The 20,775-nt window shown below is 39.5% G+C and overlaps 1 protein-coding gene across 10 annotated transcripts in view; it reads right to left on the bottom strand.

Moving 5' to 3' along the window:
- The window catches only part of znf740a (zinc finger protein 740a), an 85,090-nt gene that overhangs the window by 36,365 nt on the left and 27,950 nt on the right, over window positions 1–20,775 (bottom strand). For 8 of the 10 annotated variants that reach the window (XM_057361765.1, XM_057361767.1, XM_057361766.1 and 5 more), the window contains 4 exons: window positions 10,559–10,682; window positions 4,160–4,243; window positions 1,853–1,936; window positions 800–883 (listed from right to left, as the gene is read on the bottom strand). In XM_057361765.1, coding sequence (XP_057217748.1) covers window positions 800–883; window positions 1,853–1,936; window positions 4,160–4,243; window positions 10,559–10,682 — 376 coding nt within the window. The remainder of the gene's footprint in view (window positions 1–799; window positions 884–1,852; window positions 1,937–4,159; window positions 4,244–10,558; window positions 10,683–20,775) is intronic. The other 2 variants (XM_057361768.1, XM_057361769.1) reach the window with 2 other exon arrangements.

The raw sequence follows: 20,775 nt of genomic DNA, 5'->3' as shown, positions 1-20,775 counted from the left end.
AATTACCTGTGGTTGTCCGAGATTTGCAGCTGACAGTTATCCATCTTCATATGTATGCGACGAGTCGCATTTGGAGTGACGTCAATTGCCCTGTTCGACTGATTGAACTAGTGGACCAATGGTGACACTAAAGCCTGCCTTAATTAACATGAAACTCGAACTGCAGCATTTGGAAAAGCAAGCGCAGAATGTGGAAAAACAAGCAAGAGGAGAAATAGAGTATGCGTCCAAAAATGAAAATATAAGCAGAAAATGTCAGCGAGAATAAAAAAACATTATTTTGTGTGCAATTTGGATAACTTTGCATTTATGTATTAATTTTGTGCAATATAATTTGAAATGTTTGAAAACGTTTGAATTCACGGTTTTTATTTTTTGATTCACGCTTTTAAGGTGACCGCAATACTTTTGGCAGGAATTTTATTACATAGTAACAGGGCTGATAGTTTTTTAATGCATAAACGTTTATCTTGAAAAACTAGAGAGTTAAAAAAGATAATAAATGTAATTTTTATATTAGCTAAGAGCTGTTGCCTTGCAATAGTTATCATAGGTGAACTATGAAACATGATCACTTCACAGAAAAAGCAGAGAGCATGTTTTGGACATCTAGCATGCTAACAAAGCAAGGGAAACAAAGCTCATGTATGCTACAAAAAAAGCCACAAGCCCAGTATTTGATCAGCAATGGCAGAACGTTGCAACACTGATAAGCGAGCACAAGAGCATGATTTAAAAACAGCAAACAAACAAATGAAAGCAATGAAGACAGTTGCAATGGGTAAAAAAGGACTCATACCCGTATGAATGAGGCTGTGTCGCTGAAGATGGTATCTTTGGAAAAATCGCATGTCGCACATGGAGCAAGCGTAAGGTTTGATCCCTAAGTGCAGAGATTACATCAGTTTCTATGCCTATATACACTAAAGTACATTTTTTTGCTCAAAAAGCATACATAACATTAGTTAAAAAAAAATACAACAAAGCTTCTCTTTGAGTGTGAAATATCATAAATGGACGGATTCATTTAGTACATTTGGAGACTGAATTGATTTTTGTTCACAAGTTGAAAAACCTAATATTCTAAACCACACTGACCACACATTGCCCGCCCACAAATAACCACCACCCCCTGCATCACACACATACACAAACAGCCCACTTTAGCCACTCTTTTCCATGAAAGGTGAAAAAAGAATGTTTTGGATACATTTCAGCAGTTCAGTGAAAGTGAGTCCTTGTGAACACATGGTATTATGGATGGTGTTTAGTCACTATTTTATAATTGTTTCATATCTGACAACACAAACCGAAAATATGTCAATTGGAAACGGCTTTGTTGGGCATTACAGTATGTGACAGTTCAGAGAGTGGAAGCTAAATAGATCTGAAGTGCCAACACTAATCTAAAAACAAACATGACACGATGACATCACAAACATGCTAATTAGCACGTGACGTCACCAAGCACCACAAGACTCATAACATCCCGTGGGAAACAGGTTTAAAATACACAAAAAGGGTACTTGAAAGTTGAATTGCTCTGATGGTAGAAAGATACGTTATTACAGAAGGCAAATGTTTCACCTATTTAGTTCACATACTTTGTCACATAACTTGTTTTTGGTCTGTGTAGACGTTCTATGATCTGTAACTCTGTTTAGCAATTTACATCACTGAAATGGATCACAGTGTTTCCAAGATATTTCACATTGTTTTCAAAACAAGGAAGGTTTGGGGTGCGAGACTTGTATTTATGATATATTAATATATACAATGTTTTTAAGTAAATCAAACAATGTTTTAAAAAAAGTTAGTTTTTTGCAATAATGTCTAATGTAATGACACATACCCGTATGAGTAAGGCTGTGCCTCTCCAAGTGGTAACGTTGGAAAAACCGCATTTCACACATGGAACAAGCATACGGCTTCACCCCTAAATATACAGAGTAGCAAATTCAATGATCGTCTACACCAGGGGTGGGCAAACATCCATCAATTTCATCCAGCCCGCCAGGCAGTATCATTGCATTTGAATTAAGATTTTGGTCAAAATGAGTCATCTGATGCAATGCAAACAAAATCCATAGATGGCGCGAGTCTGCAGTGCATTCAGTTCACTCAAGGCTGTCTTGACATTAATGAGTAAAAAATAAACGGTGAAAAATAAAGAGAAGTGGACTTCAAATGATGCGTGTTTAATGGAAAATGTACATTCAAATACATAATCAGTATCTGACACAGGTGCTATGTCTGATTTGCCATAGCAGTACTTCTGTATTTAATCACTAACCTGCTTTTTCTTCTGTTTTCAAGCAAGTAATAATAGTCTAACAATGCAACTGAGATTAAGAATTAATAGAATTAAATTCAGCCCTCCACTACAGTCCCAGTTTCTCATGTGGCCCCTTAGGAAAATCAATTGCCCACCCCTGCCATGGTTATTGTAAAAAGACTAGTAAAACATGTTCATAACACACAGGGTAGAAGTCCAAACAGCACAGTTATTGTATTGTGTAACTTTGGAATAAAAAAGGCCTTATTTGCCATGGGCGGGGAATGCGGATTGAAACAGAATTCAAAAACTTGTGGCCCTCATCTCAATACGCATTAGTTATGCTTTTTGATTGGCTCTAAAATATGGTATGATGATTGCAAAAAATCTATTCTTTGTATGTAGAAGTATAAGTCAAGGCCACTATTCAAGACCTGGTTAACAGAACTTTCCTCCACTCTCCATGTGGAAAGACTTAGATACAGTATGTGTGGAAATATAGATTTATAGATGCTTCTTGGAGGCCTCTTTTCAATCACCTGTTACAAATATCCAATAACCAAATGTCTTTAATTTCTATTTTGCTTAACTTCCGTGTCATTTTAAAATGTCCACGAACACAAGAAAACTAAAATCCCTTAGTTTTCTGACAAAATAACCAACCAAAATAACAAAATGACTATAACCAACCATTATCGACACTTGTAAACCTACTTGCTTAGTATTTTTAATGTCATTTTCCTTAGTACCACCCTTGTTTTTAGGTTATAATGCCTAGCTGGTTACTTAAGTTTATTGTTTTATTATTTTTACTTCACTTTATCCGTAATGTCATATATCTTAAGTATAAAACTGTATTGACCTCACTTTCCTTTCCCTGTGATGTGGTTAACTGCAAAACTGAATCTAGTTTTATCGAAGGAGACGTCTTTTTTTCTTCCTCTTTTAATGTCTGCATAGGTCTGTTTTGTCCTGTTCTGTGATTGTATTGTTTATGTGTCTGAAAATCCCAAAATACCTCAATAAATATAATATTAAAAAAAACGCTTAAACAGCTAGTTAAGTTTGGTGATGTGTTTATGTACTTGTAAAGGCTGATTTTTACTTGTGCGTCAGACCTACGCCATAGGCAACGCATCGGTTTTTGTTTATACTTCTGCGTTGTTGTCCGCATCGACAGGCAATGACCACTAGTCGTCAGTATCCACGGGCGTGTTGCTTGTGTAACCAAGACAAGAGCCGAAGAAGCAGCAGCTCGTTGTGTACATTGACAGAGAAGCATTAGCAGTGATGGAAGCAAGTAAGCACTCACTTTTGTTGCAGCTTGAGTTGTTAAATACAGAAGAACAAACAATTTACTTGGATAATTCATTCGGAAATGCGTTCCGTGTCAAATTGCAGCATTGTTACATTTTTGAAGAGGTGCGCGATAGCTACAGCGTAGGTCCAACGCAGAAGTAAAAATCGGCCTTAACACAAGAAATGAGAACAGCCTAAACGTGAAAGTGGCACAAAATTACTTTATACTGGACACAAAACTCAATTGTTTTTTGGCTCAAAATTATGCCTTAAAATGCCATTTGTCTTGAATATACATCTTCTATGTTAATTAGTTTGAGATTTTTCTATGTGATATAGATGCTGCGATTCATTTTTTGGCCTTTTTATGAAAGGTTGTGTTTTCCTCAGGTCCAACACTAAGAAGCCAATAAGAACAAAGATTACATTTGTAAGCCAATAGTTTTTAAATAGATTTCTTGAATAATTTACCATAGATAGATTCAATATCATGTGTAAATAACAACACCTTTTTATAATTCTAAAATCACCATTGTACCATCACCATTCTATAAAATCAGTCCAAAGACAAAGAATGAGACGCACCTGTGTGAGTAAGGCTGTGTCGCTCCAAGTGGTAACGCTGAATAAATCTCATGTCACAAACGGCACATGCAAACGGCTTTTCTCCTGTGAGAAAGAAAAGTGTTAAGCCATTAAAGAAACAAAAAGCAAAATTTACTATCATAAGTGAGAAATTTCACTAACCATTAACATACCCTCACATACAGTATCAGTAAATTAAATGATGTATAACAACACTTTATAGATTAAATCTTATGAAAGTAACAATCTAATCAGTTGCAGTGAATGTTTTTTTCTGTGTTCGTCCTTTGTTGTTTGATGAACATTAAAACAGAGATGTTTATAATGGTGCTGTCTATTTAAGAGATCTAATATACTGTAACACATGCTTTTTGTTTCCAAACTTGTTTACTTTTACTTGCTAATATAGGACATTTTAACATCATTTGTGGGGATATGTCTGTTTAAGAGTTAAGGGGAAGTTATGGTCGTGAGTAGGACCTATGCCGTAGCCTCTACGCCATAGGCAACACGCCAGTTTTCCTTTATACTTGGGCACCGTTGTCTGCATCGACAGGCAATGACCACTAGGCGTCAGTGTCCACGCTTGTGTTGGTTGTGTAAACAAGACAAGAGCCGAAGCAGCTCATTTGAGAAGCATTTGCAGGCATTAGCATTTAGCAGTGTTCCTCCTTTACCAAAATCTAGTATGGAAACAAAGATACACGTATTTATCATATTTACTTAAAGACCTGACAAATGATCAGTAAGCTTTACTTTCCATTTATTTCTTATTATTGGTTGATATTTGAAAAAGTTATTAAACTTGTTATTGACACTTTATTACACGGCTCATTTGAGATTCTATTTGGCCAGTCACGACATTCCAAGGGTTGTTATTTTCAAATAACAACCGCAAAAAAAATTAATAACACCCTGTAACCCGGATGCTGCAAATCATTTTGAGAGGGGCAGTTTAATATTACACAACAATTAATTATAAATATGTCTTTTAATAACATATATGACATTATATTCACAAATGATTAAACCAATTTGCCTGTTCGTGACGTCTGAACGTCATTTCTTGCTTTAAAACCGAAACTAAACGGCTTTTCCTCGCGGACGGTCTGCATTCGGTAAAAATGAGATAATCAAATATTTCAAATTCACATTTTATGTCCAGTTTTTTTCTCATGTGGCAAGTAGCCGTGTAATAAGCAGGATAATGTACAAGCAGCCGGCTGTTATCGCGAAATAAGCCCCTTCAGTGTGATACAAGAACCTCCACTTCGCGTCGTGTCCTGATCACACTGTCGGGGCTTATTTCTGCGATAACAACCGGCTGCCTGTACATTATCCCTTACATAGCACTAAAGTTTGCTTATTGTTCCACCTATTTTTGTAATGCATTTATGTAATCACTGTGATAATACTGTCTACCGTAAAAAAAATTACGCTCTCAGGTCCTGTCAGTTGGTAATACCTAGAATTTCAAAATCAAGTGCAGGTGGTAGATCCTTTTCCTATCTAGCGCCTAAACTTTGGAATAGTCTTCACTGCACTGTCCGGGAGGCAGACACAGTTTAAATCTAGACTAAAGAAGCATCTTTTAATCTTGCATACATTACACTTCCATAATATAAATCCTCTGAGGGTTTAGGCTGCATTAGTTAGATCAACCGGAACCATGAACACTTCTAACAACAACTGATGTACTTGTTGCATCAAAGAGTGCAGAACAGTTCTCTACTCTCAGCCAGTCTTGTCTCATTGTTCCAAGGTTACCACAGCGAGCAGGATGCTCAGACCTGATGGTAGAGCAGAGAATGGGAAGCGGCGACCTGACAAGAGCTGAGATGATAGGGCTGAGATGATAGAGCTGGATGTGAGCGGAGCGGTGTGGGAAGCGAGCGGGGAGTGGAGCGTGCAAAATATATTCGGAGCGGGTATATAGCTCAATAAAACGGAAAGGAAGGAGGTGGGAACCGGCGAACAATCAAACATTTTAATTCAAAATAAATAAACAATAAACAGCAATAAAACAGGCCGGCAGCCCCTCACGGACGACTGCCGGCCACACAAACATAAACACAAAACTAACAAGCCGGCAGCCTCTCGCGGACGACTGCCGGCAACACGAACATAAACAAACTTAAACAAAACTTAACTAATGTCCGGGCCCGGTCCTCTCTCGTCGTATTCTCCTGCCTTTCTTCCTTTTATGCTTCCTTTCTCCTTTGTGAGAGATACGAGGCCTGAATGACTCCCAGCTGACACTCATTATCAATCGCGTCCCGGCCTCGCTTCTTCCTCCCACAGCTCTCGTCACGCCTCCCTCGTCACATACCCCCATCGCCCCTCACAGGCCGGGGGGCACCCACGAGACTGTTATTCCCCCCGGGGGGGCAGTCTCAACGGCCCCAGCGCCTGGGGGTATGGACAGACGAGACGAGAGAACGGAGACGGAAGCACCAGGAATGACAGGGGCGAGAGAGGGGAGAGAGGAAACAGAAAAGAATTTTGGACCGGTTCACCGACACGCTGTCGCTCGGTCCTCAGCCAGCCGAGAGGCCCTTCCTCGCGGTGCCATGCGGTGGTACTGGATGCTCGGTGGACGGCTCGCGCCTCCTCCGCCCCCTGGCGGCCGGCAATGGCTCTTCCGGCTGAGGGCAGCCAGTAGCGAGTCCCCCGCTTCCTGCTCCTCCCCTTTCCGGCGGACGGCAGCAGGCTCCAGCCCACGGCAAGCGGGGCTGACTCCTCCGCTCCCTCCCGGACCATCCCACCTCGACCCAGGGACACGGCAGCGAGGCCCTAGTGTCCTGGCGGCCGGCGGTGGCTCCTCCAACTGCCGGCAGATGGTAGCAGGTCCCCCGCTTCCTGCTCCTTCCCTTTCTGGAAGACGGCAGCAGGCTCCGGCCCACGGCAAGCGGGGCTAACCTCTCTGCTCCCTTTCGGATGGCAGCCACCCCACCTCGACCCAGGCACACGGCAGCGAGCTCTACGTCCCATCTGGGCACACGCTCCAGCACCACCGTCCCCGTTGGCGGACATCCCTCATCCGCGCTGCCCGACTCCACAGCACCGCGAGACCCCTCGGGGCGAGGGCTCTTCGACAGCATGTCCCTCCTTCCTCCCGGGTTTCGGCACCACTGAAATATAGCTCAATAAAATGGAAAGGAAGGAGGCGGGAACCGGCGAACAATCAAACATTTTAATTCAAAATAAATAGACAATAAACAGCAATAAAACAGGCCGGCAGCCCCTCACGGACGACTGCCGGCCACACAAACATAAACACAAAAGTAACAAGCTGGCAGCCCCTCACGGACGACTGCCGGCAACACGAACATAAACAAACTTAAACAAAACTTAACTAATGTCCGGGCCCGGTCCTCTCTCGCCGTATTCTCCTGCTGTTCGTCCTTTTATGTTTCTGCTCTCCTCTGTGAGAGATACAAGGCCGGAATGACACCCAGCTGACACTCATTATCAATCGCGTCCCAGCCTCGCTTCTTCCTCCCACGGCTCTCGTCACGCCTCCCTCGTCACAGCGGGTTTTTATCCAAAGGCCGGAGCGAACGCTCTGTCTCGCTCCGGTTCCGCTCCAATACCGCTCACACCACAAGTCTAGGGCATGCACAAATCCACCCAGAATTCACCTGTGCCTTCAACAATTAACAAAACTGTCAGCCTACACTTCAAAAATCGTTCGTTGTGAAGGAGAGATGTCTGGTGTAAACACAAGCATAGCAGTGGGGATCCGTGACTCCTCTTCAGGGGAAGCAGTTATGCGAAGCTCGGCAAAACATGTATTTAGTCCTGTCATGTGTGTGGCGCGTCATATCAAAATACGTGCCTGCAGCAGACGCGTCGAAAGGGTTTTTAATAAAAGAGACGCTCGCGTTTGCTAGATACTCGCTTAGTCTCATGTGTAATCAGAGTTAAGTGTTAATGCAGTGTCTTCTGAACGCAAGCGTCTCTTTTATCCTAAACCCTTTCAACGCGTCTGCAGCAGGCACGTATTTTGACATGATGCGTGATTCACATAGGTTCACGTGAAGCGCTGAACACGTACTTTGAATTCCAGCTTCCCCTGAAGAGGAGGCACTGATCGCAGCTGAAGCATAGACTAGAATGACCGCGATCAGTTCCGGTAGCCAAGGGCAACTGGAATCCCGTGGTTGGGCCTGGGTTCTCCTGAGTTTTTTTTTCTCGATTGGAGTTTTGGGTTCCTCGCCACCATTTGCATACTGTTTTGCACTATTTGCCTGGCCGGGGGGGCTGCTTTAGAATTAGAATTTTAAAGTTTTACTTAATTAATATTGCATATAGGAATTTATAGTCTGTTTAATATTTGACCTGTGTTTCTCTTTCCTTTATCTTACATCTTAAATGTGTGCTTTCACTTGTGCGTGCGTGTCTGTGTGCGCGTGCCTGTTCGTCTGTGTGTGTGTGTTTGCGTGCTTGTCTGTCTGTGTGTGTGTGTGCGTGCGTGCTTGTCTGTCTGTGTGTGTGTTGTGTCTATGTCTGTGTGTGTTAGTACGTGTGCATATTGTGTGTGTGGAGTGTTTTGTATGTGGGTATGTCTGTCTTCTGTGTTTTCACCTTATTCTTGTTTTTACAGGTATAACTTTAATTGTTTTGCTTATAGTCAATATGTCTCATGTACAGTCGTGGCCAAAAGTTTTGAGAATGACACAAATATTAATTTTCACAAAGTCTGCTGCCTCAGTTTTTATGATGGCGAATTGCATATACTCCAGAATGTTATGAGGAGTGATCAGATGAATTGAATTTTATTGTGAAGTCCCTCTTTGCCATGAAAATGAACTTAGTCCAAAAACATGTACATTCCATTTCAACCCTGCCACAAAAAGACCAGATGACATCATGTCAGTGATTATCTGGTTAACACAGGTGAGAGTGTTGACGAGGACAAGCCTGGAGATCACTCTGTAATGCTGATTGAGTTAGAATAACCGACTGGAAGCTTTAAAAGGAGGGTGGTGCTGGAAATCATTGTTCTTCCTCTGTTAACCATGGTTACCTGCAAGGAAATACGTGCAGTCATCATTGCGTTGCCACACAAAAAGGGATTCACAGGCAAGGCTATGGGGTAAAGTCATTTTCTCTGATGAATCACCGTTCCGATTGTTTGGGGCATCCGGAAAAAACATTGTCCGGAGAAGAAAAGGTGAGCGCTACAATCAGTCCTGTGTCTTGCCTACAGTAAAGCATCCCGAGACCATTCATGTGTGGGGTTGCTTCTCAGCCAAGGGAGTGGGCTCACTCACAATTTTGCCTAAGAACACAGCCATGAACAAAGAATGGCACAAAAACATCCTCAGAGAGCAACTTCTCCCAATCATCCAAGAACAGTTTGGTGATGAACAATGCCTTTTCAAGGATGGATGGAGCACCTTGCCATAAGGCAAAAGTAATAACTAAGTGGCTCGGGGACAAAAACATCAACATTTTGGGTCCATGGCCAGGAAACTCCCCAGACCTTAATCCCATTGAGAATTTGTTGTCAATCCTCAAGAGGCGGGTGGACAAACAAAAACCTACAAATTCTGGCAAACTCCAAGCATTTATTATGCAAGAATGGGCTGCCATCAGTGAGGATGTGGCCCAGAAGTTGATTGACAGCATGTCCGGGCGAATTGCAGAGGTCTTGAAAAAGAAGGGCCAACACTGCAAATATTGAGTCTTTTCGTAAACTTAATGTAATTGTCAATAAAAGCCTTTCACACTTATGAAATGCTTGTAATTATACTTCAGTATACCATAGTAACATCTGACAAAAACATATAAAAATCACTGAAGCAGTAGACTCAGTGAAAATTCATATTTGTGTCATTCTCAAAACTTTTGGCCACGAAAAGGCCATTGTGCAGCTGCTTTGTAACAATGAAAATTGTAAAAAGCGCTATATAAATAAAGTTGAGTTGAGTAAAAGCTTCATCAATTACAGCAACATAAAAATGTTACACAGGCACAAGCCTTCTCTGTGCCATTCTGTTCTCCATACTTAAACTCTCAGTTTGAAATGAAGCAAAAACAGCATCTTTGTTGTTAGCGGAAAGCTGCTTTCACTTTATAATAATGATATCTGAGTCATGAAGCTTGTTCAAAAGCTCTGAAAGTCACACACAGTTTAGTGCAAGCACAGACAAGCTTTCACAACAGGTAACAGGCTATACATATTCTGATCCAAGGAGATGAAAACCTTCAAACAAAAAGATCTTTTCAAAATTATTTTTGTCAGAAAATTATTTTTGAATTGATTGAATTTAAAACTTTGGAGACAAAAGAGGCATGTAAACGTATGCGTTCAACTGTATACTGAATCAAAGCCACACTGGCTTTTTATGTTAATAGTTAACTGTGACAAGTGATGTTTTCTGTGATTCATACCGGTATGAATGAGAATGTGTCTCTTCAGGTGATATCCACTCCTGAAAGCTCCATAACAGTGATCACAGATAAAGTTTTTCTGCACCTTGGAAAGTGGACAATTTCCATTTTCATCTACAACTGCCTAAAAGGTAAAAATAATAATAATAATTAATAATCTTTCATTACACACAAATGTTGCTTAGAAGCACATATCTTTACATATCTATACATATACATATAAAAAAATATATTAGTGCTGTCAATCGATTAAAAAAAAAATCTGATTAATCACAATTTTTTTCTGAGATTAATCACGATTAATCGCACACAACATTAATGTTTTCAAATATACTTTTACATTCTAAGAATTTCACATTTAATCTCAAAATTAATGTAGACACAACAGATTTCTTTAACAACATAATTTTATGAATGAAAGGCAACATTCTGATATTAGTACTGCAAACTAATGTCTCCATTAACTTGTTTATTTTTTCTTTATTTTAACATTAATTATTGCCACTTAACATTGAAGTACAGTATAACTGAGAGCTCTCATGTCTAACAGGTAGGAAATACACAGAAATTGAATTAAGTTCTCAAACACAACAGTCTTTAATGCTAAATTCTAAATTAAATACAGAAGTTACAAAACACATTGAATTCCTCTTTTCTCTTGTTCTTTGATTAACATTAATGACAGGAGTCACAGCAGCAGGTTTAAGAATGTGGCCCCTTTAAGAGCTTCCGCTCTACGCAGATCTGTCGCCCTTTCCCATATTCACAACTCTTTTTGCATTCATTTAGGATTTTATTTAACACGTTGAAATCTGTGCTTACAAAAATGCTAGACAAAACGTGCTTTCTCACATAATCTTGTGTGGTTTTGTTCATTCAAGCACGAAAGAGAACTTAATACTGATGTGCTGTCTGACAGAGATTCAAGGACGCAGCCTTTAGCTCTGTTTACACCAGACGGGACCGCTGTCACGTTGTCCCACAGCTAGAATTGAAGTTGTTTCCAATCGAGTGTAAATGGTTTAAAGGCCTTTTCATGAAAAAGAGCGTGATAATATAATGTAAAGCTAGACAAAGGATGACAAAATAAATGGATGCTCCGTTAATTGCGTTAAATATTTTAACGCGTTAATCTGAAAAAAAAATTAATCGCATGCGGATGTATAAATATGTCCCTGGACCACAAAACCAGTCTTAAGTAGCACGGAAATATTTGTGGCAAAAGCCAACAAAACATTGTATGGGTCACAATATGCAAGTTGTGTCAAGCTAAACTAACATATTTAGACGTAACATAAAACAGGACAAACATGAGAAACTAGGGGTGTAACGATACTTCGTACTACGATATTTCGCGATGCAAAAATGTCACGATGCACATCGAAGAGAGATGGGGATATTTTAAGATATGATGTTTAATTGTATTCGTCACGTGCTTATCTCAAATATGCAGTAGAGAGAGAAGTCTCTGGGAGAAGGGGAAGCACAAGACACAATCTGTGTCTCCACGTGATTTACAAAGCATCTTATTTTCCCTCACAATCTCCGGTACAACACAGCAAACTTGAAGCGTGACTGCAGGCGAGTCACCCCGAAACTCATTACAAAGGCAGCACAAACATTTTTATATGCCAATGTTAATTTATCCGCTAACGTGAGCTGCTGCATAACGCGATATGCACCGACCGTATTCAGAGCGCCACCATAACATTTTACAATGCATGGAATGGTGTGCTGTGATTGGTTGAGCGGATATATCGCATTCTGCAGAGAAGACTGGCGTATATTGTGGTTTGGAAAAAAGGGAGAAAACATGACAGAATAACACGGCGTAAAATTAAAAAGTGACTTTTCAATACCGACCTGATACAATACTGATTTTGGCGGAAACTTTTTTTTTTAAATGCCGTTTATCGCGTTTTGGAAGCAAACTCTTCACATATATGAGGAGTTTGGTTGCAAAATGAGATAACTCTGTTTCATTTTTTTTTCAAAAATCATATTTCTTATTATGTTATCATGTTTTTATTAAGTTTTATTGTGTTATTTAGCTGTATTTTTTTTTAGTTATTATGGCTTATTATGAGATTATGGTTATCTCATTTTGGTTATCTCAAACTCTTCATACATACATAAATATATACGTACCTGTATATACTGTACATATATATATCCACCCAGACTCTAGTATAAACGTCTCTGCAGAATACACATGGATCTCATATCCGCTGACTGTACACATGCGCACACGCATCATGTACTATACAGACAGAGAGATGCACTGTTTGTGACTGTCTAGTTAGTAGTTCATCTCTCATCACTCATAAGATTTTTAACTTTTTTTATTGAAGTTGAAGCTAAAATGAACCAACCCACTTCTATTAATACCCAAGATAAAGACAATTTTTTACATTTCAGAAAATAAAGCAATGTTAGTTTCATACAAAGAACAGACAAGGATGCAATTAAAGTACTATTTTATTCAGAGGCTTGTAATCTTTCGACTTTTGTGAAATGAGTACAAAAGAGAAAAAGGTCAATTAAGTGATATTTGTTCAGTTATATTTATTATTTCCACCTCTTTTCAGTGACAGAGTTCTTCAATTTACTTAAGAATTGTTTGGGTAAGAGAAGATTCTGTAATTTAATGAAGCTTGGAGAACTGCATTTAGAGAAATTGTAATGTTCGACAACTTATTTTATGAAAATGAAATGCGTTTGTAGCGAGGAAGGCGGGGCGAGAGCCGTGGGGCGGGTAAGGCGGGGCCGGCGGCGTAAGTGGCAACGAGTGTCAGCTGTGCGACCGCCGGTCCCCGCATGCCTCACGGGGGAGCTCGGGAGGATAAGAGGACGAGTGTCCGGACCATCGAGAGAGAGGACCCGGGCCCGGAAGTTAAGTGGAGTTTGTTTATGTTCGTGTGGCCGGCAGTCGACCGTGAGGTGGCTGCCGGCCTTTTATTTGCTGGATTATTGTTTATTTATTTTGATTAAAGTTTATTGTTTAAATGATGCCGGTTCCCGCCTCCTTCCTTCCCTACATTGAACTTTATTACAGTGTTATTATGAAAAAATGTGCATTTAAGAAAAGAAGATATGGTTTTATATATACTGTCAATTAGTTTGTGGATAGACAATCAGAATTGGCAAAAATCTGTAGGTTTCACTTGTAATAAAACCGGATTCGGCCAAGAAAATTGCATTCAGTGCATCTATATATGAAGAGTTCACATGCAGCCGCAGAAAAAAGTAAGAGACCGTTTAAGTTGACTATTTATGTGTTTAGATAAAATGATATACCTATCGCGCTCTTTCACAGTTAAAGCGGTCCTCAACCTTGGCTTCTGTTAAAATCAAACCCCACCAACAGTTATCCATTTCTTCATTTGTTTGGCCACCTCAATCAGATTGACGATCTCATTCAGACTCCATATAAATTAAACTATATTAAACTAAGCACGGTAAACAAAGTAATGTTTTACATTATACATTTCACAATAATAATAGAGTGTAAATGATTATACAGTATGTATTAATATTATTAAATGGATGCCAAACTAATTGGGACAATAAAGACCTCGCTATTACCCCTAACCTCACCATACACTTTATTATTAAACACCTTTAAGTCATTATCAAATATTTTCTTAACTTTTTGGGTGGGGAGGACCTACTCACATATTCTCATGCATGGAGAGTCATTTTCTTCAGTATTGTTGTACAGCCATGAATAAAACTTAAGGATGCGGGCTGGGCCCCAATCCCCCGGGCCGATATGCAGCTGCATACCCAGAAGCTATGCCACTGGTTCATATGCAAAGCCCTCTAAATCCATCACATACTGTATAAACTCTAAAAAAAAAAAAAGTGCTTAAAAGGTTCTTTACACCTATGCCACAGAAGAACCATTTTTGGTTCCATAAAGAACCATTCTACAAAGAACCATTTCTTTCTTACCTTTTCAGGGCTCCAGATAAAAAAAAATCAGTTAAGGAGCCATTGGCTCCTTAAAAAAAGCAGGCCTCAATTTTTTTTACTACTTTTAGTTTTCCTGTTGTGTAAATCTTCCCTCTCATAGGTTTTGGTCACAAAGTTTTTCTTTCAAGTTTTTTTCCCTCATAAGCAGGGTCATGCAGAATCTGCAGACATTTTTGTTAATTCCACCTTAAAATTTGGGGAAAATCTGCAGAATTCCACAGAACAGTTTTAAATGCGTTTACATTTGTACACAAATATAAATATGTGTAAATGTGTTCAAATAGTCTTCAAATGCTGCATTTAAAGGCAGATGACAGCAGATTTGGTTCTGCTGATTTAAAAAGAGGCAGAGAAGTGTTATTGATTGATGCTAAGACTGATTAAACTCTGAATACACCAGAACAATTACTCTGAATTCATTTGAACCAACAGAAAATGTGCATGTCAAGACCATATTATACTGTAAGAAAAAGTAGGCTAGCCTGCCGTTTTTTAAAAAGTGTGGCGCTTCCATTGGAAACACTCGCCAGTGACAAATATTTTTGGTCGCAAATGCGACCGTTTTAGGCGCAGTCTGGAGACCTTTTTTTTTTAAACCCGAAGAACTTTTTTCACCACAAAGAAGCTTTTGTGAAACAGAAAGGTTCGTCAGATGATAAAGGTTCTTTAGGGAAATATTTAGATAAAAAAGGTTCTTCTATGAATCGGCATTGTGAAGCACCTTTATTTTTAAGAGTGTATATGAACAGTTCAGATGCAAAACCATCCAAGTCCGTCTTGGCACAATTTTTTCAGGCTCCTACATTTACTTTCAGCAATACCCGATTTTTCAGACAGGGAAGAGTGTGATATTTAGTGTGTTTTGAAGCAAAATTATTTGAGTAATGTATACTATGTGTGGAGAGCATTCACTCAACATCTCATTTTTCATGGAGGTGGAACCTTGCAAAGACAGAACTGCTTGTGTCTCGGCCAAACCAAAGATGAATCACAACCTCTCCATTCAATAAGCTTCACAGATCATGCTGCTAGTACCACCCGGTCCTCTACATTTGTCCTGTACAACATTAGGAAAATTAGACCTTTCCTATCAGAGCATGCTACACAAGTCCTGGTTCAGGCTCTAGTCCTGTCCAGACTGGACTATTGCAATGCTCTCCTGGCTGGACTTCCAGCGTGTACATCCAAACATCCAACGTGTACATGTTCAAAATGATAAAATAACATAAGGACATCTCTGTTGTCTAGCCATCCTAATGAATAAGCACAAGATAACCAGAACAGTTTACTCGCATGTGACTTGAATCAAGAAATTTTGGTTTATTTAGAAATGTTGTCAAATGGAAGTGAACCCTAACAAAAACAAAATGTAAGATTATAACAATGTTTTTGTTAGGTTTTTCATACATATTTACATGGGTCAATAACATGACGCTACGTTTTTGCGTCCCTATGGTTCAATTCATTTAAAAGGTTTAAAATTTCACATAGGGAGCAGCAGGGATGACATATTTTGGTAGGCAAACCCGGAAGTTAGTGCCGTACTGGTTCCCTCAACTGAAAGCCTATGCATTTTTCCTATTGACTTCTGTAAAATCCACAAAAATAAGATCTGTGATTTACAAGGGTTAATCTTTACAGATTCATCTTTACTAGGGCTGGGAAAGTTAACGCATAACGCATTTTCATGCATTAACGCAGTTTTTTTAAAGTATTATTTAATTTCGAAAGTCAGTTGCTCACTGGCTCCGAGACGTATAGACAAACCATGGGTCACAGAAGGGATGGGATGTTGATCGGTACTGGCTGGGGAATGGCGTCACCACACGTCTCAACAAATGAGAGCATTTGGTTTGGCCTAATACTGCTGAAGCGCGTACATGAACCAGGAACACCAGAATTAAATTGAAAAGTACAGAAATCCTACATGGACATTTTGTTATAAATCTCTTCCAGACGTCAGAGTTGATAGAACAAACCACTCCATTTCGTCTCCCCTCCTTCAGCCGTGTGCTTATCTATCAGTGCCCTCTCCGCAAAAAGGCATAATATGCGCGGATGTAAGAGGCTTATTTAATGCTATTAATGATAAAGCAGAAGGAAATCAATAGCCTGCAAGTACAAATATTTCCCCGGCTAAGGTAAAAAAAAACAATTGTATTGCGTGAATTGTGTTGCGTGTATTGTATGCAGTGTGAGGCTAAAAACATGTTTAAACATGCACGCCTAGAGAGTCAGAGCGCAAACTACTAAACTGAGTTCTCTTTCACATCTTCTTACTCTGAAACGGACAAATAAACACAAAATTACATCCAAATTCCCATGTTAGCAAAGGTCCATGTAAAAGTAGTCAGTTTTATGAATGTTAACAACTGGGAAACAAAACGGACTTATCACAGTATATAATATATTAATTATGTTTTATTTGATTACATTGATGTTTAAGTTGAGATTTACAAGAAATATTTTAAGTTAAAATTGTTAATGCTACCATGTAAAGGAAATACTGTTGTAAAAAAGCACATTTGCAAACCAAATCTTATTGCACTTTTGTTCATATAGTAGTACTTTTAAAATAACAGTGCAGAATACACTACTTTTGAATTCATTATTGAATTTTTTGCTTAACAATGAGATTAATCGCGATGAATCACATAAAAGTAATTAGATAAAAAATGTAATCGTTGCCCAGCACTAATCTTTACAGATTAACCCAACATTTGCCACTTTTGAAGCCCAAATACAATCATCAGAAGTAATCGCTTGATATCAACACCACCACCACCAAGCCTCAGACAACCTTTCCAAACTTTAGCAAAAATGTGTTCCCTGGTAAGTAATATTATATTAGTATATTAGGTGCGTTTAACTTTATGCCCGCGCTGCGCAGACCGATCCACTTTATGATATCATAGTCATACGAGAGCGATATGAGAGTAAACGGCTCATTATGATTTTAAATCACCCCCGCGTACTTTATTATCATAAAACTGATCGTTACACACAGTGTTGCATTATGTTTGACAAGCCTAATATCTGGAGTAGTTTTGGTCGCTGTGACATGCCTGCACAAAAGTGCGCTGTGTATCAGTTTTCTACGGCGACAGCTGAATCTCAAGGAGGAATTAAAACGGTCGCATAATTTACATCATGCTTTCAGTCCCGCGCTCCGCAAGATTTGCGCTCAAACTGACCCCTTTCCAAACCGCGCTCGAGCCCACCTCTTTCAACCAGGCTAACCAGTAAGTGTTCTGCGCCCGAACGCGGTTGCGAGCACTCACACTAGTCAATTGAACTGCGCCGGGTAATAATTGGTCTGTTTTATGTCATAGATTAAAACGTGAAAATGTTTGGAGGATTTGTTAACCACTGATCTTATTTTAGGCAATTTACAAAAAACCCATTGACTTTGGGGCGATGGAACAGAAGTGCTAAAATGCTAACTCGCTTCTGGGTTTTGCACACAAAAGTACGTCATGTCTGCAGAAATGTGGTGTACCGTAAAGTTATGCCGTAAATTTTCTTTGAAATATGTCCTTCAGGGCAGGGCTGTGCAGTGCGACATATACAGGTGCTGGTCATATAATTAGAATATCATCAAAAAGTTGATTTATTTCACTAATTCCATTCAAAAAGTGAAACTTGTATATTATATTCATTCATTACACACAGACTGATATATTCCAAATGTTTATTTCTTTTAATTTGATGATTATAACTGACAACTAATGAAAATCCCAAATTCAGTATCTCAGAAAATTTGAATATTACTTAAGACCAATACAAAGAAAGGATTTTTAGAAATCTTGGCCAACTGAAAAGCATGAACATGAAAAGTATGAGCATGTACAGCACTCAATACTTAGTTGGGGCTCCTTTTGCCTAAATTACTGCAGCAATGCGGCGTGGCATGTAGTCGATCAGTCTGTGGCACTGCTCGGGTGTTTTGAGAGCCCAGGTTGCTCTGATAGTGGCCTTCAGCTCTTCTGCATTGTTGGGTCTGCCATATTGCATCTTCCTCTTCACAATACCCCATAGATTTTCTATGGGGTTAAGGTTAGGCGAGTTTGCTGGCCAATTAAGAACAGGGCTACCATGGTCCTTAAACCAGTTACTGGTAGCTTTGGCACTGTGTGCAGGTGCCAAGTCCTGTTGGAAAATGAAATGTGCATCTCCATAAAGTTGGTCAGCAGCAGGAAGCATCAGAAGCGTCTCGCCTGGGCTAAAGACCAAAAGGACTGGACTGCTGCTGAGTGGTCCAAAGTTATGTTCTCTGATGAAAGTAAATTTTGCATTTCCTTTGGAAATCAGGGTCTCAGAGTCTGGAGGAAGAGAGGAGAGGCACAGAATCCACGTTGCTTGAGGTCCAGTGTAAAGTTTCCACAGTCAGTGATGGTTTGGGGTGCCATGTCATCTGCTGGTGTTGGTCCACTGTGTTTTCTGAGGTCCAAGGTCAACGCAGCCGTATACCAGGAAGTTTTAGAGCACTTCACGCTTCCTGCTGCTATCCGACTTTATGGAGATGCACATTTCATTTTCCAACAGGACTTGGCACCTGCACACAGTGCCAAAGCTACCAGTACCTGGTTTAAGGACCATGGTATCCCTGTTCTTAATTGGCCAGCAAACTCGCCTGACCTTAACCCCATAGAAAATCTATGGGGTATTGTGAAGAGGAAGATGCGATATGCCAGACCCAACAATGCAGAAGAGCTGAAGGCCACTATCAGAGCTACCTGGGCTCTCATAACACCTGAGCAGTGCCACAGACTGATCGACTCCATGCCACGCCGCATTGCTGCAGTAATTTAGGCAAAAGGAGCCCCAACTAAGTATTGAGTGCTGTACATGCTGATAGTTTTCATGTTCATACTTTTCAGTTGGCCAAGATTCCTAAAAATCCTTTCTTTGTATTGTTCTTAAGTAATATTCAAATTTTCTGAGATACTGAATTTGGGATTTTCATTTGTTGTCAGTTATAATCATCAAAATTAAAAGAAATACACATTTTAAATATATCAGTCTGTGTGTAATTAATGAATATAATATACAAGTTTCACTTTTTGAATGGAATTAGTGAAATAAATCAACTTTTTGATGATATTCTAATTATATGACCAGCACCTGTATGGTGCATTTTTCATTGTGCTTGTATGTGTGTTATGTTAATCGATGGTGCACCGCTGTTTAACCTATTTTGCCATTTAAACTTGTTTTTCAGCTGCATTCGACTGATTTCCGTGATGGTGATCGTGGACGCGGAATCCTCCCATTTAAATGTCATCTGGCTGTTCTGTATGAGTGGGTGGCACAGTTTAACATGCTACATGCATGATGTTTAAAGATTTGTCTGCGTCTCAATGTATGAGGTCATGAACTGCATATCCAGAGTTTATTTCATGACCACTGTTTGAGTAAAGCTATCCTCAAACACATAATGCAACTCAAGTACAGTATTTTTATGTGGATAAACAGATTACTCTTGTATAGAAAAAATATGGAAAACACAGTACTTGTTAAAAAGTTAATGGACCATATGTACTTACATAGGTATCCATTCATGCTTGTCAAATTTGATTTTAAATTGAAATGTCAAATTATATAAACGGAACAAAACTATAACGGGACACAAAAAAATTAGCGTCACGTCATTGACCCACATTTATATGAAGTCTATAAATAACAAGTGCATTATAAACCACAGGAGATACTGAAAATCACAATCAGTTATTATGCTGTAGCTCACCCCTCCCTTCCCTATTTCAGACCACCCAGCCACCCCACAGAGGCAGAGAAGAGTGACACGTGTCATAATCTGAAAACCACACCCACTGAGGGGGGGAACAATCCAACAGTCTCCATTGATTTTGGGAAGCTGCCTCCTTGTCATTTCTGATTTATGACAAAGAACAGAACAATGTCTAAAAACTGCTATAACAAGCTATAAACCCTGAACTATGTTTTTATAAACTGTCGACACAAAAAATGAGCATAGGAGGGAAACGTGATCGGTGGCCTCATGCCATTCATACTAAAACTGAATCTAAATAATCTTGCAGATTAAAACGATTCATTATGAAATGCTCTTAACATGCTGATTATTAATGCAATTAATATTATTAATATCATTAATGCTAAATGTAGATAAAAGATGTCATGGTTTATAATCTGTCACAAACCTACAGTATATAGCAAACAGTAATCTGACTGACAGCTAAAAATACTTTGTTAGGCAACTGCTG

Source organism: Triplophysa rosa, linkage group LG20 (genome assembly GCF_024868665.1).
Source record: "Triplophysa rosa linkage group LG20, Trosa_1v2, whole genome shotgun sequence".
Taxonomy (NCBI): domain Eukaryota; kingdom Metazoa; phylum Chordata; class Actinopteri; order Cypriniformes; family Nemacheilidae; genus Triplophysa; species Triplophysa rosa.
The sequence above is the reverse complement of the archived record's forward strand: the minus strand, read 5'-3'. Positions and strand labels throughout refer to the sequence as shown.